This window comes from Leucopleurus acutus, assembly GCF_964270905.1.
Source record: "Leucopleurus acutus genome assembly, chromosome: 11".
NCBI classification, from domain to species: domain Eukaryota; kingdom Metazoa; phylum Chordata; class Mammalia; order Artiodactyla; family Delphinidae; genus Leucopleurus; species Leucopleurus acutus.
The window spans coordinates 62486006-62499864 of record NC_139152.1 but is presented as its reverse complement, the minus strand read 5'-3'; the positions used below and the strand labels follow the sequence as shown (position 1 = coordinate 62499864).

Below are 13859 nucleotides of genomic sequence, written 5' to 3'. Positions count from 1 at the left end.
TCTAAAAAGTCTTCATGATCAATTAAGTTCAGGGAGCATTACAGCCATCTAGCTATGTTCCTGTAGATTCACATTGCATGCTAGCAGATTGAAGGCCTTGAGATCTTGTAGTTGAGGAGTCTGTTTTAACTTGAAGAAAGCCTTGCACTGAATTAGTTGTCCATGGAACCACTAACATCTCAAGGAGCACTGGGAAATGATGGCCTGGACCACTGGTTCTCAAACTTTTTGATCTTGGGAACTCTTTACATTCTTCAAATTACTGAGGACCCCCAAAGAGCTTTTGTTTATGACAGTTACATCTATCATTACTTTCCATATTAGAAATTAAACAAAATTTTTAAAAAATGTATTAACTCAGACTTCCACTTATAGTCAAGTTGAAATAACAGGAACCCGATTTACCCTCTCACTTGAAACAATCAAAAACACAGACTAATTACATGAAAAAATATGGTTTTGAGAACGATTTACCCTCTCACTTGAAACAATCAAAAACACAGACTAATTACATGAAAAAATATGGTTTTGAGAACGACTGACAATAGGCAACAAAGGAAAGTTATGGAGAAAATGAGGTCAGTCTTGGGATTTTCAGAGCTTCCAGGCTATAGTCTAAGGAGAGAGAATACAGAGGGAGCTGTAAGGCACCCCAAGTTGAGAACACAGAGCTGAGGGTCCAGAGAAACCAGAGCAGCTAGCTTTGGAGGGACTGGAGAGAGCTGCACAGAGAAAGAATCCCAGGAATTCGTAGAGCGCCATCCAACCCCCCCCCCACCCCCCCCCCCCGCAAGTCTTCAGCTGTGTTCTGATTGCACATGCATGCGGGGTAACGACCCAAGATCCAAGATTACGGAAAAAAACACCTGAAAGATTTAGAGAGAATGGTGTCTGGTGCTCATATGGAGCTGGGGATAGTGCCTATTCTCACCAGTGAGATTGAGAAGTGTGACTCTTGGAGCTTTGGATGGAGACCTCAGTACATTACTGAGGTCTTGCCTCAGTAATGGGGAATAATAATTAACCCTGAACTGAACACTGCTCTGGTCCTGCCTAACAAATCTTGCTTAACAGCAAAACCTGAAAGGATCAAAGTTTCCGAATAATTTTATCCCAGAACAAAGCTCTGGAATTTTTATAAGAATAACAAAATACCCAGCACTCAATTCATAGTGTCTGGCATCTAATCAAAAATTACCAGGCATGCAAAGAAGTAGGAAAATACAGTCCATAATGATGAATAAAAATCTATCAAAACCAACCCAGACCTGACATACATATGAAAATTAACAGGTAAGAATATTAAAACAGTCAATTATAACTGTACTCTCTATTTTCAGAGTTAAGTAGCGATACAGAAGATGTAAAAATGGTTCAAATAAAACATTGTAGGTGAAAACTATAATGTGGCAGATAAAAAATACTGAATAGTACTGATGACAGACAGCCTAGACAGTGCAGAAAAAAATGTAAGTGAACTTAAAGACATTAAAAACTATCCAAGATAAACACTGGGGAAAAAAAGAGAATTTTAAAAAATGAATTATCACTGAGCTATAGGACAATCTCAAGTGGCCTAATATACGTATAACTGGAGTTTGCTGAAAGGGGGGGAAGAAAAATATTTGAAGAAACAATGACTGAAAATTTTCCAAATTTGATGACAACTGTAAACCTACAAGATCCAAGAAACAGCAGCAGCAGCAATGAGGCTTTCTAATGCTTTGGATGGAAATAATCCCTCTTTCTTACTTAGTACTAGAAACACTGCTGTCTATTAAAAAGTATTTTCCAATCCAAGTAAATATCTGATGACAGAGATATTCTGGTAAAATTTATCTGAGCAAAACATTCATACTCCAATTCAAAGGCAAAAAGAGTTTTCTAAGAGGCACATTTGGTTTCCTTGAGTTTATGACTTAGCTGACCTAGATCAAGGGACATTCTGAAGTTTCCACTTGGAATTACAGATTTTTCTATTTTAGTAGTCACAGAAAGATATTTAATAGAAAACTCTAATACCAAGAACTTTATGAAATTGAAGGTTTACTTTCTGACCTGAAGCTAATATTTCTTGTCCTGGTATGTACCACTTGTTTCCAATTATCTCTGTAAACTCTTAGAACCAGAAATCTACATCATAGGTACAATCTACCAATCTGGGAAGGACTGGGGAATCCAGACAAGACAAAGAGGAGAAAAGTACCTAACTGGAATGAAAAGGGAGGGCTTACAGTAGAATTTCCTTTATTATTTATATTTGTTCAAAATATTGTTACTTGAGTTCTACACAGCTCTGGAGGCATTACTTTCAATACCATAAAATAATTATGAAATGAAAATTAGTCCAAACTGAAAATATTTGTTTAATACCACTGCGTTCTCAATTAAACCATAAACAATCATGTGAACAACAGGAAAGGGTTCCTCCATAATTTTTGCTTTTTGAAGTCCCAAATATAGCTTTCTTAGTCATGCAGGGTTTCTCAAGTAACTGAGATCAATGCTTGGTAGGTTTCCTTTTCCACTATTTTACTACAGAGTCTTTAGACATACTTACATTTAAATCTTACAGATTCATACAGTCCTTGAGGATCCTAAGTAACTCCATGGAATACAAAATTCTTAAAGAAAAACATATTCTCTTATTTAAAAAAAATTCATTACAAACACAAACATACACACACAGAATTAGAGGTTGCTGGGTTTTGTTTTTTTTTAAAGAATACTACCACCACCTTCTATTTTTGCCAATTTCTAGTCTTGCCACCTGATTCCTGGTTGACCCAGATATAAACATATAGAATAATCTTTTCATATCACAGGTACCACTACCCGTGTTTCATCAATTTCTTGAAGAGAACTGAGCAAAAAACCAAACACACATTTAAGAGTCAATATTTATTCTGATTAATATTTTACAAAATTTTGACAGATTTAATTTATGTAAGGAGAGCTAATTTATTAAACACTTTACAGGTTTTTCTTTCCACAGAGTAACACGTTAAGTAGCAAAATAATACTTGGCACAGTTATAAATAAAGAAAATATAAAATAAAAATATCCATAGCTTAAGTATAATAATGATGCTGTTTTATGCCTATTAATATTTCAAATAAATTCCTGGGAACAACAAAATAAGGAAAAAATTCCAAAGAAGTAATTCATGTTTAGAGCTGAGAAATAAGTTCCTATTTGCTAAAAGTATGCAATGAAGCTGATACGAACTATTCCCCAAAGGGTCACCTTCATACACAACTTTAGAACGGGGTTAAACTGGTTCCACACACAGACCTACAAAATAATTAGACGGTACACAGAGGCATGGTTGGCTCCTGACCATCAGACCATTTCTGAGTTATAAATTTCACTGGTACTATGAGATGGCTAGTACTAAAGCATTAACATTGCTAATATTTTCCATGTATACACCTAGAGTTTTGTTTTTTTCTGTCTAACTGAAAGACATCTCCTTTGCACTGGAAAGAATATTGTACCATAAAGAAGGGACATGGTAACAACACTCTCATCCAAACTCTGAGAAAACCACCATTGTATTTGACTGTTAATAAAAATGTATTCGATAAAAACTGCAACTGAGTCTTCACGTGAAGTGGCTCAAAATACAAAAAATTAAAATGAATTCTAGCCTTTTATAAATAACTTTGAATTTAAAAATTATCTAAAATTTCCCCCAATTAGTAGTCAAAACTAGCAGAGACATTTGTAAAGTTAACCAATTTTGTACATTCTATGACAAAATGGCACAATGCTATTGCCACCCCACACCCATCTCTTCCCTTTTCAAAAATAAAGTACGTATGCCAATTTTCTAATATTAAAACACTCAAGTACACTAAGAGTAATTTTTTTGATGTATGACTTATGCTCAAAGAAACTACTATATAAAAATGGTACTTGGAAATACTGAACATCAACTATATACATTTTCACTGCTCCTCTCACTAAGGCAAGGGGCGGGTATACCACTAGACTGCTTTAATACCTGTAATCTGCATTTTACAGAGAATACTAATTTTACCAAGCATCAGACATGCAGTGAACTTGCAGGGTATAATGCTTATTAACAGCGATATTGAACATCACTAGAAGCTCATTAATTATCTCCCTTTTCTTTTTGGTTGGATAAAATGAAATGAGCAGCTTTAAATACACTAACACATAGAGACACAAAGAGAAAACTATTTGATAAATTATTTATATGCAGATACGCAATCTTTACACTGGTCTAGGATCTGTCATTGGTCAGACCACCATTTTCCCACCCTCCCCCAGCCCATTCCCTCTCACAGGTTTCCCACAGGTTGCTCGAACCACAGTTTGCTACAGAGCTTAAGAGGACTAAACCTGTAAACAATAGTTATGGAAGCAGTGACCAACAGTTCACCATGAGAGTATGGAAATGCTGCAACAAAAATTGATCAGTGCATCATGTTTGACAATTCGAAAATCTGAAATTGTTTCAGACAGCATTAACAAATTTCAAAACATTCAATATTGGGAAAATTGAAACAATCTTAGGGATAAAATTCTTTCTGATAGGTCATTCTTTAAAAATCAGAATATACCATTAGCTTTTCTTTTATTCACATGTGCTATATGTACAGAGATCATGCTCCATCTTTAGCTAGACTCCATTATTTTGTCTACACTTTATTTTGCAGTATAGCCATTTATTTCTATTATTGAGAATTTTGCATTAACTTATTTGTTCTGCCTTTTCTTGAAAATAGCTCAACCCTTAAAAAACTGGACTATGTGTACATCAAATTAAATTCTAATTTATGCTTTACTGGATAGTGTGTGCCAGTATACATACTATGAGGTGTATCATGCACTTAGTAGGGCTTTTAAGTTGAACAAAATAACATGACTTACTATACTCATGCAAGTGCTTTATTATCAGACCATAAAACCTTAGAGCAAGGTTACTAAAAATTATTTCACTGAACTAGAAATATATCAGCATTGCCAACAGCTGATAGCAATAAAATATTGTTAGCACATTTTTTGGTGAACATTATTTTCTTGTGTCTTTGAAGACACATTACAGTAGATCCCTAATAAAACAACATGATTTTCATCACAGTATTTACATGTACATTCTAACACGTACATAATACTAGTCTGAAGCAATTTAAGACAACTTTCTTGGAATTAAATGCAATACTAGATTGCATCATAAAATTTAGCTGTATACCATAAATTTAGTTTTAGCTAGAATCAAGCATTTCTGATCAGTATACCATGTCTGTCAACAGAATAAGTTCACTCTTTTTTCATGAAAAATGTTATGAGAACAAAACCAAAAAGTTGAGTATTTTGTGAATTCCCATATTAAGAACCATTAACATTCTTTTTAAGACCTTTATTCTTCCCAGAAGTGGCAGTGTGTTCTGTCCATGTTTACTTTTGTTAATAAAAGTGTTGAAAAAAAAGACTAAAATTCACAGTTAGCCCTACATATAGCATGCTGTTTGTTCAAAGGATGTGGATTCGAGTGTGAGAGAGACACGGACAGACACAATTTTCAGGCACCACTCAGCAATATGCTTCATAGGATAAAGATGCTGCTACACGAGCTGGTACCCAGATCCTGATATTTGGTCATATTCTATGGTATACTGCCTGGTCCAGTCCACAATAACAGGACGAAAGAGGCCACAGCATCGAAATTCAAAGAAGTCTATAATATTCCTTACACATCCATGGCTAAACACCACCCCCACCAAAAAAGAAAAAGAAAAAGAAAAAAAAGTCTATTAGTACAATAATTTAATATGAGTTTAATATCATTTTAATGTTAAATATATTTTTTTTGAAACTTAAGAACTCAGGCTTCCTGCCAGAAAGAACCTGCTTATAACGCTACAAAATATGTATGCATTCATGTTTCTTCACGGCTCTGATTTTTCTCTTTTGCTAATAAAATGGGTTATACAATTATATATTAAAGTTATTCAAATTTGCATTTCTTTCATTCCTGTGTAATACGCAATTTTTGATAAAACCTTTCCTTGACTGGTGGCTCTTTGGCAAGGAGACAAAGTATATCCAAAATTGAGAGAGTAAAAGACAAAATAATATCAATAGCATAAACTTGACAGTGTACCTAAGAATAGCAATTTAAAAAAAGAAATATCAAGGAAAGTTCCCAAAATTTTAGAACTTCAAGAATACCTTTGGAAAAGCAGTTTTACACCTTATACAATTATTGTGCCTATGGGAGAATTCTCAAAACTACTCAACCGACTCTATTATTTTTGCTTTTATTTAAAGGTTTACATGCTTTCCACAAACATGCAACAATTAATAGCACCACAAAAGCTTGATGGCAGTAGACAAGCAGCTTGAGTAAAACTCAAAGTTTTAAATATTTCTATTATTAGGAAACTACTGTTTCTTAACTTTGAAGTGAATGCAAATTAAAAAAATATATATATATATAAATAAAAGAATAGAACAGTCTCTTCAATAAATGGGAAAACTCGACAGCCGCATGTGAAAGAATTAAACTGGACCACTATCTTACACCATACACAAAAATTAACTCAAAATGGATTAGACTTGAATGTAAGAACTGAAACCAGAAAACACAAGTGGTAAGCTCCTTGATCTCAGTCTTGGTGATGAATTTGTGAATCTGACACCAAAAGCAAAGGCAACAAAAGCTAAAATAAATAAATGAGACTACATTAGACTAAAAAGGTTCTGAACAGCAAAGGAAACCCATCAACAAAATGAAAAGGCAACCTACCGAATGGGAGAAAATATTTGCAAATCATACATCTGATAAGGGGTTAATATCCAAAATCTATAAAGAACTCACACAACTCAATAGCAAAAAAGCAAACAATCCAACTAAAAAATAGGCAAATGATCTGAATAGACATTTTTCTAAGGAAGCCATACAGATGGCCAACAGACACAAGAAGATGCTCAACGTCACTAATTTTTAGGGAAATGCAAATCAAAACCACAATGAGATATCACCTCATACCTGTTTGAATGACTATTATCAAAAAGACAAGAAAAGCAAGTGTTGGTGAGGATGTGTAGAAAAGGGAATTCTTGTGCACTGTTGGTGGGAATGTAAATTGGTGCAGCCACTGTGGAAAACAGTATGGAGGTTCCTCAAAACATTAAAAATAGAACTACCATATGATCCAGCAATTCCACTTCTGGGTATTTATCCAAAGAAAATGAAAACGCTAACTTGAAAAGATATCTGCACCCCATGTTCATTACCGCATTATTTACAACAGGCAAGATATGGAAACAACCTAAGTGTCCATCAACAGATGAATAGATTGAAATAATGCCACACACACACACACACACACACAATGAAATAAAATTCAGCCATTGTAAAGAAGAAGGAAATATAGCCACTTGTGATAACATGGATGGACCGTGAGGGCATTATAAGTGAAATAAGTCAGACAAAGAAAGACAAATACCACATAATCTCACTTACATGGAATCTGAACCACCAAACTCAAGCTCACAGATACAGAGAACAGACTGGTGGAGGGCAGAGGCTGGGGGTAGGGCTGGGCGAAATAGGCGAGGGGGGTTCAAAATGTACAAACTTCTGGTTCTAAAATAAGTAAGCCCTGGGGATGCAGTGTACAGCATGGTGACTATAGTTAATATTGTACTTCATATTTGAAAATGGCTAAGAGAATAGATCTTAAAAGTTCTCATGACAAGAAAAAAAAATTTGCAATTATGTATGGTGACAGATATTAATTAGATTTTAGCGGTGATCATTTTGCAGTGTATACAAGTATCAAACCATTATGTTGTATACCTGAAACTAATATAATGTCATATGTCAATTATACTTCAATTAAAAAAAAAAAAGAAAAGAAAACTAGGTGTGTGGAAATTTTTGTGTCATTCAGAGGGCAAATAAAGTAAGTAATTTGCACCAAAAAGTAGTTGCCCTAGAGTCTGGGAAATTTCCCTAAATAATGAATTTTAATCAACTGTATTTTTTAAAATCTTATTTCAATTTTCTGGATACATTCATTTTTGAATGAAAATTTATAAATTGATGGAAAGGTTAAAGAACAAATACTAAACGTTAGTAGGTCAATAAAGTTTGAATTGTTTAATTAAGGAAAAAATGAATATCACAAATTTATATACAGTTAATGTGATAAATACTAAAGTTATGGTGAACTAACCAATGTTTCATCTGGCAGAAATCTTGGTATTTGGTATGTTTTATAAGCTATTTTACACATTGTTAAGTAAAATAAATATTCCCTGTTTCATATATTATTGCCATTCTTAAAGAAAATACTTCTCTTTGATGTACTCACTAGATATTTGCTGAGTTTAGTTAGTAAGGAACTTTATATGTCAAGAGAAAATATTAAATTCATAGATATGTACGTACTTGAATGGGCTTTCAATAGATGTTGTTGTGACTTTAAAGTGCTTGTATCTTCTGGCATTCATTCTTTCATTTGTAGTAATACCTAAACATGATATCTAAGAGGCAAGAGAAAGCAAACCATTAACTCTCTGAATATTTAATATAAAACAAGTTAATTCTCAAGAGGATCAGGATGGAGTCTGTTTCTGGCTTTCCATCAGGAGATCATCAAGCGGGTTTACACAGTACCATCTGACTCTGTGGGAAGTAGCTGGTTAAACAGGGAAAATATTAAAAAACAGGTCACCTGGCACTGTGTATGTGTAGGCATGGACATTATGTACATACTACCTCTCCATCAGCCCCTTTAAGAAGGAGCTTTTTTAAAAATCCTAATTAAAAAAACTCTTGACTAAATACTGATATTTGTAGGTAATAAAATATTAAAACACACACAAAATTAATGGAACCATCAGTCTAAGCTCACACTTATATCCAACTGGATGTATGTAAACCAGGAAAGAGAAATAAAAAGTTTTGATGACAGTAGTACTGAAAGTTAAAAGTTCATAATATAAGAAGAGGGAGGAGAGGTGGAGAGAAAGAGTGAAGAAGAAAGGAACAGCAAACTGAAAATTTTAACTCTTGAAAAAATTTTAATTACTGAAAAGTAGGAATGGTTATAAAGAGAATACATTATTATCTTTTAAGCTAGGAGTGAATTTTTAAGAGCTCTCTGCACACTAAAGAACAAATAATGCACCTGCACATACCTGATACATCTGACACATGAGTAATACAGCCACCCACATGAAATGAAAAACACTGTTCAGAAACATCCAAAACATCCAGGGTGAACATGTGGCAATTTGAGTAATATATGTCCAAAATCCATCCTTGGTATAACTGGTCTCACAGTGGAGTCCCCAGTCTAAAATCAGAGCAGAAGAACGCAAATTTACTCATAATCATCCAAGCACCTCGTGTGGACATCTGTGGTAGGCACCACTTAGAAAACACGATCCAAGAATTTAACTGATGACTTTCAATGCAAGTATTTTCATAATCTTAAATAATCCCCTTGTACATTAGTGAAAAAACATATCAAAAGCAGAAATAGAAAAAGCAGCAGGCAATCCTAAAAACAAACAAACCTGTACTGTAACGATATACAGTTTTTATTTGATTGGTATTGCATACATACAATATGTAAAAAAACAATTCCTTTATACAAAGATAAGATGATACAGATATGTGAGACTTCCTTGGAGGGGAGGAACATAACACAAGATCACCTTGGTGAGGGGGGCTTTTTCCAAAACAAAATCTACTCTTTGAGAGCTGCTGCCATAAAGAACTGATGTTATTAGTAGGACTATGCTCTCTCTCTCAGGTGTGTTGGGCTGCCAGAAATTAGGTAAAGATCTCTGACAAAATCGTTCTCTCTGTTAATCCCTATTTGAGGAAGTAACCTCCTTTTTCATTAGGGCAATAACAGAGATTATTCTTAATATCTGTGGGAGTAGGAGGACTAGGAAATCATCCAAGACTTATTTTTAAGTCAGCATCTAATACATCTTTGTGCTAAATACCACCAAGCCCTGAAGGACAGTAACTAATATTTTCATTTAAATTCTTTCCAAATTATGTTCTCAGTGCAATAAAACCCCATCATTTCTTCTAAGATACTATACCCATATGATCACTGAATGACAACTTATTCTTAACCTTTTAAATATTCTCTAATAGGCAATAATTATACCTTACTCTTCAAAACATTTCAAGTTCTGTGCAAACTTAACTATATTTTCCCAGCTGTTTGGTAAGAAAGAGCAACTAGCACAATCACAAAATCTATAAACTACTAGAGTAAAGCAAGCATGTGATGTGAAAAGTGTTGGTGTTTTTTACCCAGAAGCTTTTCAAAGCCTATTAAAAGATAATTAACTGATAATTCTGTTTCTTATACTCTATGTTGAACATGTTTGACAGTTCTATATCTATTTTTTCTTTATGCTTCATTGTAGTGAGGTGCCCCAAACCATAATTTTTAGTTAAAACACATTTGTCATTATCATATTTTTTGTTAATATGGTAAAGCATGAGTATGCAAACACGTGTTTTAAGAAGATAAAAAACTAATTGTACTCACAAGAAATACAACCATAAATCATCCAGCAGATCATAAAAAGCAAGAAGAATAGGTAGCCCATAAAGTATCTATGGTTGCCTGCACCTAAAGAACAAAACAGAAGCAATTTTTTTTAGCTAAGAAAAAACAACTTGAAATACACCTAGGGGTGAGGTAGGGGTGGTGAAGTTCCATGAAAAGTGAGATACACCTTGGACAATAATCACATACATTATTTATTTTACAAAATGTTCTTCAAGAAAATAAATGTTTTAATAAAATTGTTAAAATAAAAGAATGCTTATAATGACACACAAAGATGTAGTGACTGCAATGATATTCATTCAAAAGAGTCTTAATGAACCAAATAAATCACAAGTTTGAGCTTTAATTCTACTATTTGCCTTGAGGTTTAAATAATCCTATTTTATCTTTAGTTTTATAAACTTTAAAATCCTACTTTTTAAAGGCTTCTCCCCAACATAGTCATACAATCTTTGTAATGTTTCCCTGCTGTCCTCTCATAAAATCTCCAGGGCCATGTCTCAGACCACTTAGTTCATTTCCTCAGACTATGCCATTCTTGAACATTGAGATATGTAGAGTTCTTATCTGTCATTCTTCTCTGCCTCTGTACATAACAACCTTTAAATATTTTTTATTGCCTTACTTTCTTTAGTTTAACTAAAAAACAACACACTCTGCCCCCTTATTGATTTCACTGTTATCCAATGGAGAAAATAGGAAAGAGTAGGCACCAGAGAGAATTGATAGAGAAATTATATCAATCTTTTCTAGACACTGATTTTATGATGTCTTTTCCCCTCTCTCTTACAACTAAGTTGATGTTTTGGCACTCAGAAAATAATTGGGGGAACGAGGGGTATTGTAGGGTGCTAGAATGAACCTTCTACACCTACTTTAATATTGTACTTCATTAGTTACCTAGAGTAATTTAAATGAACAATATATTTAGAAATTACTCAAAAAACTTACCTACACAATTGCCCACCCATGGGCAATGATGGTCGAATTTTGCAATACAGCGGTTGCACACACCACAATGTTTGGACCTCACTGGTTTCCGTATCTGTTAACAGGCATGTTAAAAGATTATGAAAGGCACTATACCTAAGAGAGGAAAGCCGAACATTTTATTTTCTCAAAATACAATATGAAAAAAACCCGGTATTTTTTGAAAAGGATTATACCAAGGTTTCCAAAGGAATAGAACCAAACAAAAATCACTTTTGTTTAATAAAATTTCAACTGCGACAACAAAGATGAAGAGGATAAGTCTACTCTAAAATATAAATTCCTAAGACGGGGCAGAACCATCAATTCACAAAAATAATTAAGAATCAAAGATCAATTTGCTGTTGCAATGAATGGTACTATATTTAATTCACAGCCCTCAAATTCCTCAAATATCACTCTTCAGGCTTCTTAATGAAAATGTATTGCAATTAATGGTCATAATACTGGTTGTTGCTTTAATAAAATGAAATTGGTTCCTTAGTAAAAGGAAGGTCAATTTAGAAGTGAATAAAAGAGAGCTTTTAAAATTCACATCATTAATAAAATGTCTTCCCAAAGTTTACAAATCCAGCAAAAAATCCCAGTAAGTGTACACGTCTTTCTTTTAGTGAAAGAAATCTGAGATCTCAGATTAAGGTACAGCACTTCCTCTGCTGAACTGCACGACCTTATCTAAGAAAGTACAACATGCTTAAGAAGTTTAGGCAGTCCCTGTTTGTTTTAAAAAACATAAAATACATTCTTCAGGTCTTCACAGGCAATAAAAAACTCATGTTTATGATGTTTTAAGTGTTATGAAATGTTTTTCTCTACATTACTCTAAAGCAACCAAGTGAATACAAGAACTCATTGGCGATCTTCAAAGAGCTGCTAGTCCCAATGCTGGATACATGACAAGAGCTAAAGTTATTAACCCTTGCTAGAAACAAATTTTGTAATATCCTTTATTGGTGTTTCAATAAAAGCACTAACATTTCCCCAACAGTTTTCATAAATTACACACTATTCTGAGGTACTAAGAAAAAGGCATAGGTGCACTATGCGGTTCTTACATGTATTAAAAAATCTGTGGACCCAAGAAAAGGCTAAGTCATTCTTCACCACAGATATGAGACTAAACCTATTAGCAGAAAGAAGTAGGATATATCAAACAAATTTTATCCTTACTTCCAACTCTCAGCTAAGTCTCCCCTCTGGGCAACAGCTGTCAATGAATTCTGCACAAAAACTGACACAAGGCTCCTAAACACAACAGTTGCCGTAGTTCACTTACAGAGCAATTCATTTTTAGAAAATTCTGATCTACATGTGTCTGTGTATTTTTCAAAGTAAAGATACCCATATAATGACAAATACCTCTGTCAATTTGAATCATTTTATAATAGAACAAGCTCTTTATTTTACAATAACAAATTATCTATCCAGAATTATGCAGCTTATGATAACATAATATATAATAAAATGTTTATGCTATGATGAGAGAAAGTCTTGTTCTTACCATCAGATATTTACTTAATAATGACACTGTATTGAGCAACTCTATATAAAGAACCTGTTTGCTGACTGCAAGACTGATGCCCTCACAATGAAAAAAGAAATGGTTAGAAAATGTGTTTTCCACTTGGGATATTCTTTCTACAATCGTAATTTGGCTATATCTGATAAAAATGGGGGTACTTTTAGACAGGAAAGATTATGTTTCAATAGATGTTAAATTCTAGTTTTGTTAATTGAGGTCAGTATTTACCGTCTAAAACTCTCTTCCCAAATGGCTCTTTGTTACTATGTTATGCTATTGTAAAGCTTAACTGAGTTATTAAGAAGATATCCTAAGCTTGTTTCTGAAGCTGATCACTGTAATCTATCTTTGGATGAAGATCAGGTGCCCCATGATCTATAACCAAGGGGTTATGCATACTGGAATAAGTACCATTTAAAGGACTGTCTCCAACCTAGATGAAAGGCTTCTTATCAGGTATTCTCAAGTACCTCATGCACAAGGAAACTGAAGAGAATCAACTCTTAAATTCATATTTCCCAATTAAGAAGGGCCTCTGCATTGAACTGTCTATAGAAAAGACTGCTGACCCCAAATGACAACCACACCAGGATAAGAAAACAACAGCAGTGGTAGGCAGCTGACCCAAGAATCTGTATCAGTCCTGAAGAACCATCCAACTAATTTAATTGAACTGTTTACCAAATGTTTGTCTTCCTATCAAAATGGAAAGTTATTGTTTTACTTCTGACCATACTTTTAACTCCAATGTTCAGGATGGAAAG

At 33.8% G+C, this 13859-nt stretch overlaps 1 protein-coding gene across 1 annotated transcript in view; it reads right to left on the bottom strand.

The window, feature by feature from the left end:
* Positions 1-4310: 4310 nt before the first annotated feature.
* The window catches only part of ZDHHC17 (zDHHC palmitoyltransferase 17), a gene marked incomplete at its 5' end in the record, with an annotated part of 106847 nt that continues 97298 nt past the window's right edge, over positions 4311-13859 (bottom strand). Inside the window, 5 exons of the mRNA XM_082850633.1 lie at positions 4311-5733; positions 8429-8523; positions 9181-9338; positions 10560-10643; positions 11535-11628. Coding sequence (XP_082706759.1) covers positions 5595-5733; positions 8429-8523; positions 9181-9338; positions 10560-10643; positions 11535-11628 — 570 coding nt within the window. The 3' untranslated portion in view covers positions 4311-5594. The remainder of the gene's footprint in view (positions 5734-8428; positions 8524-9180; positions 9339-10559; positions 10644-11534; positions 11629-13859) is intronic.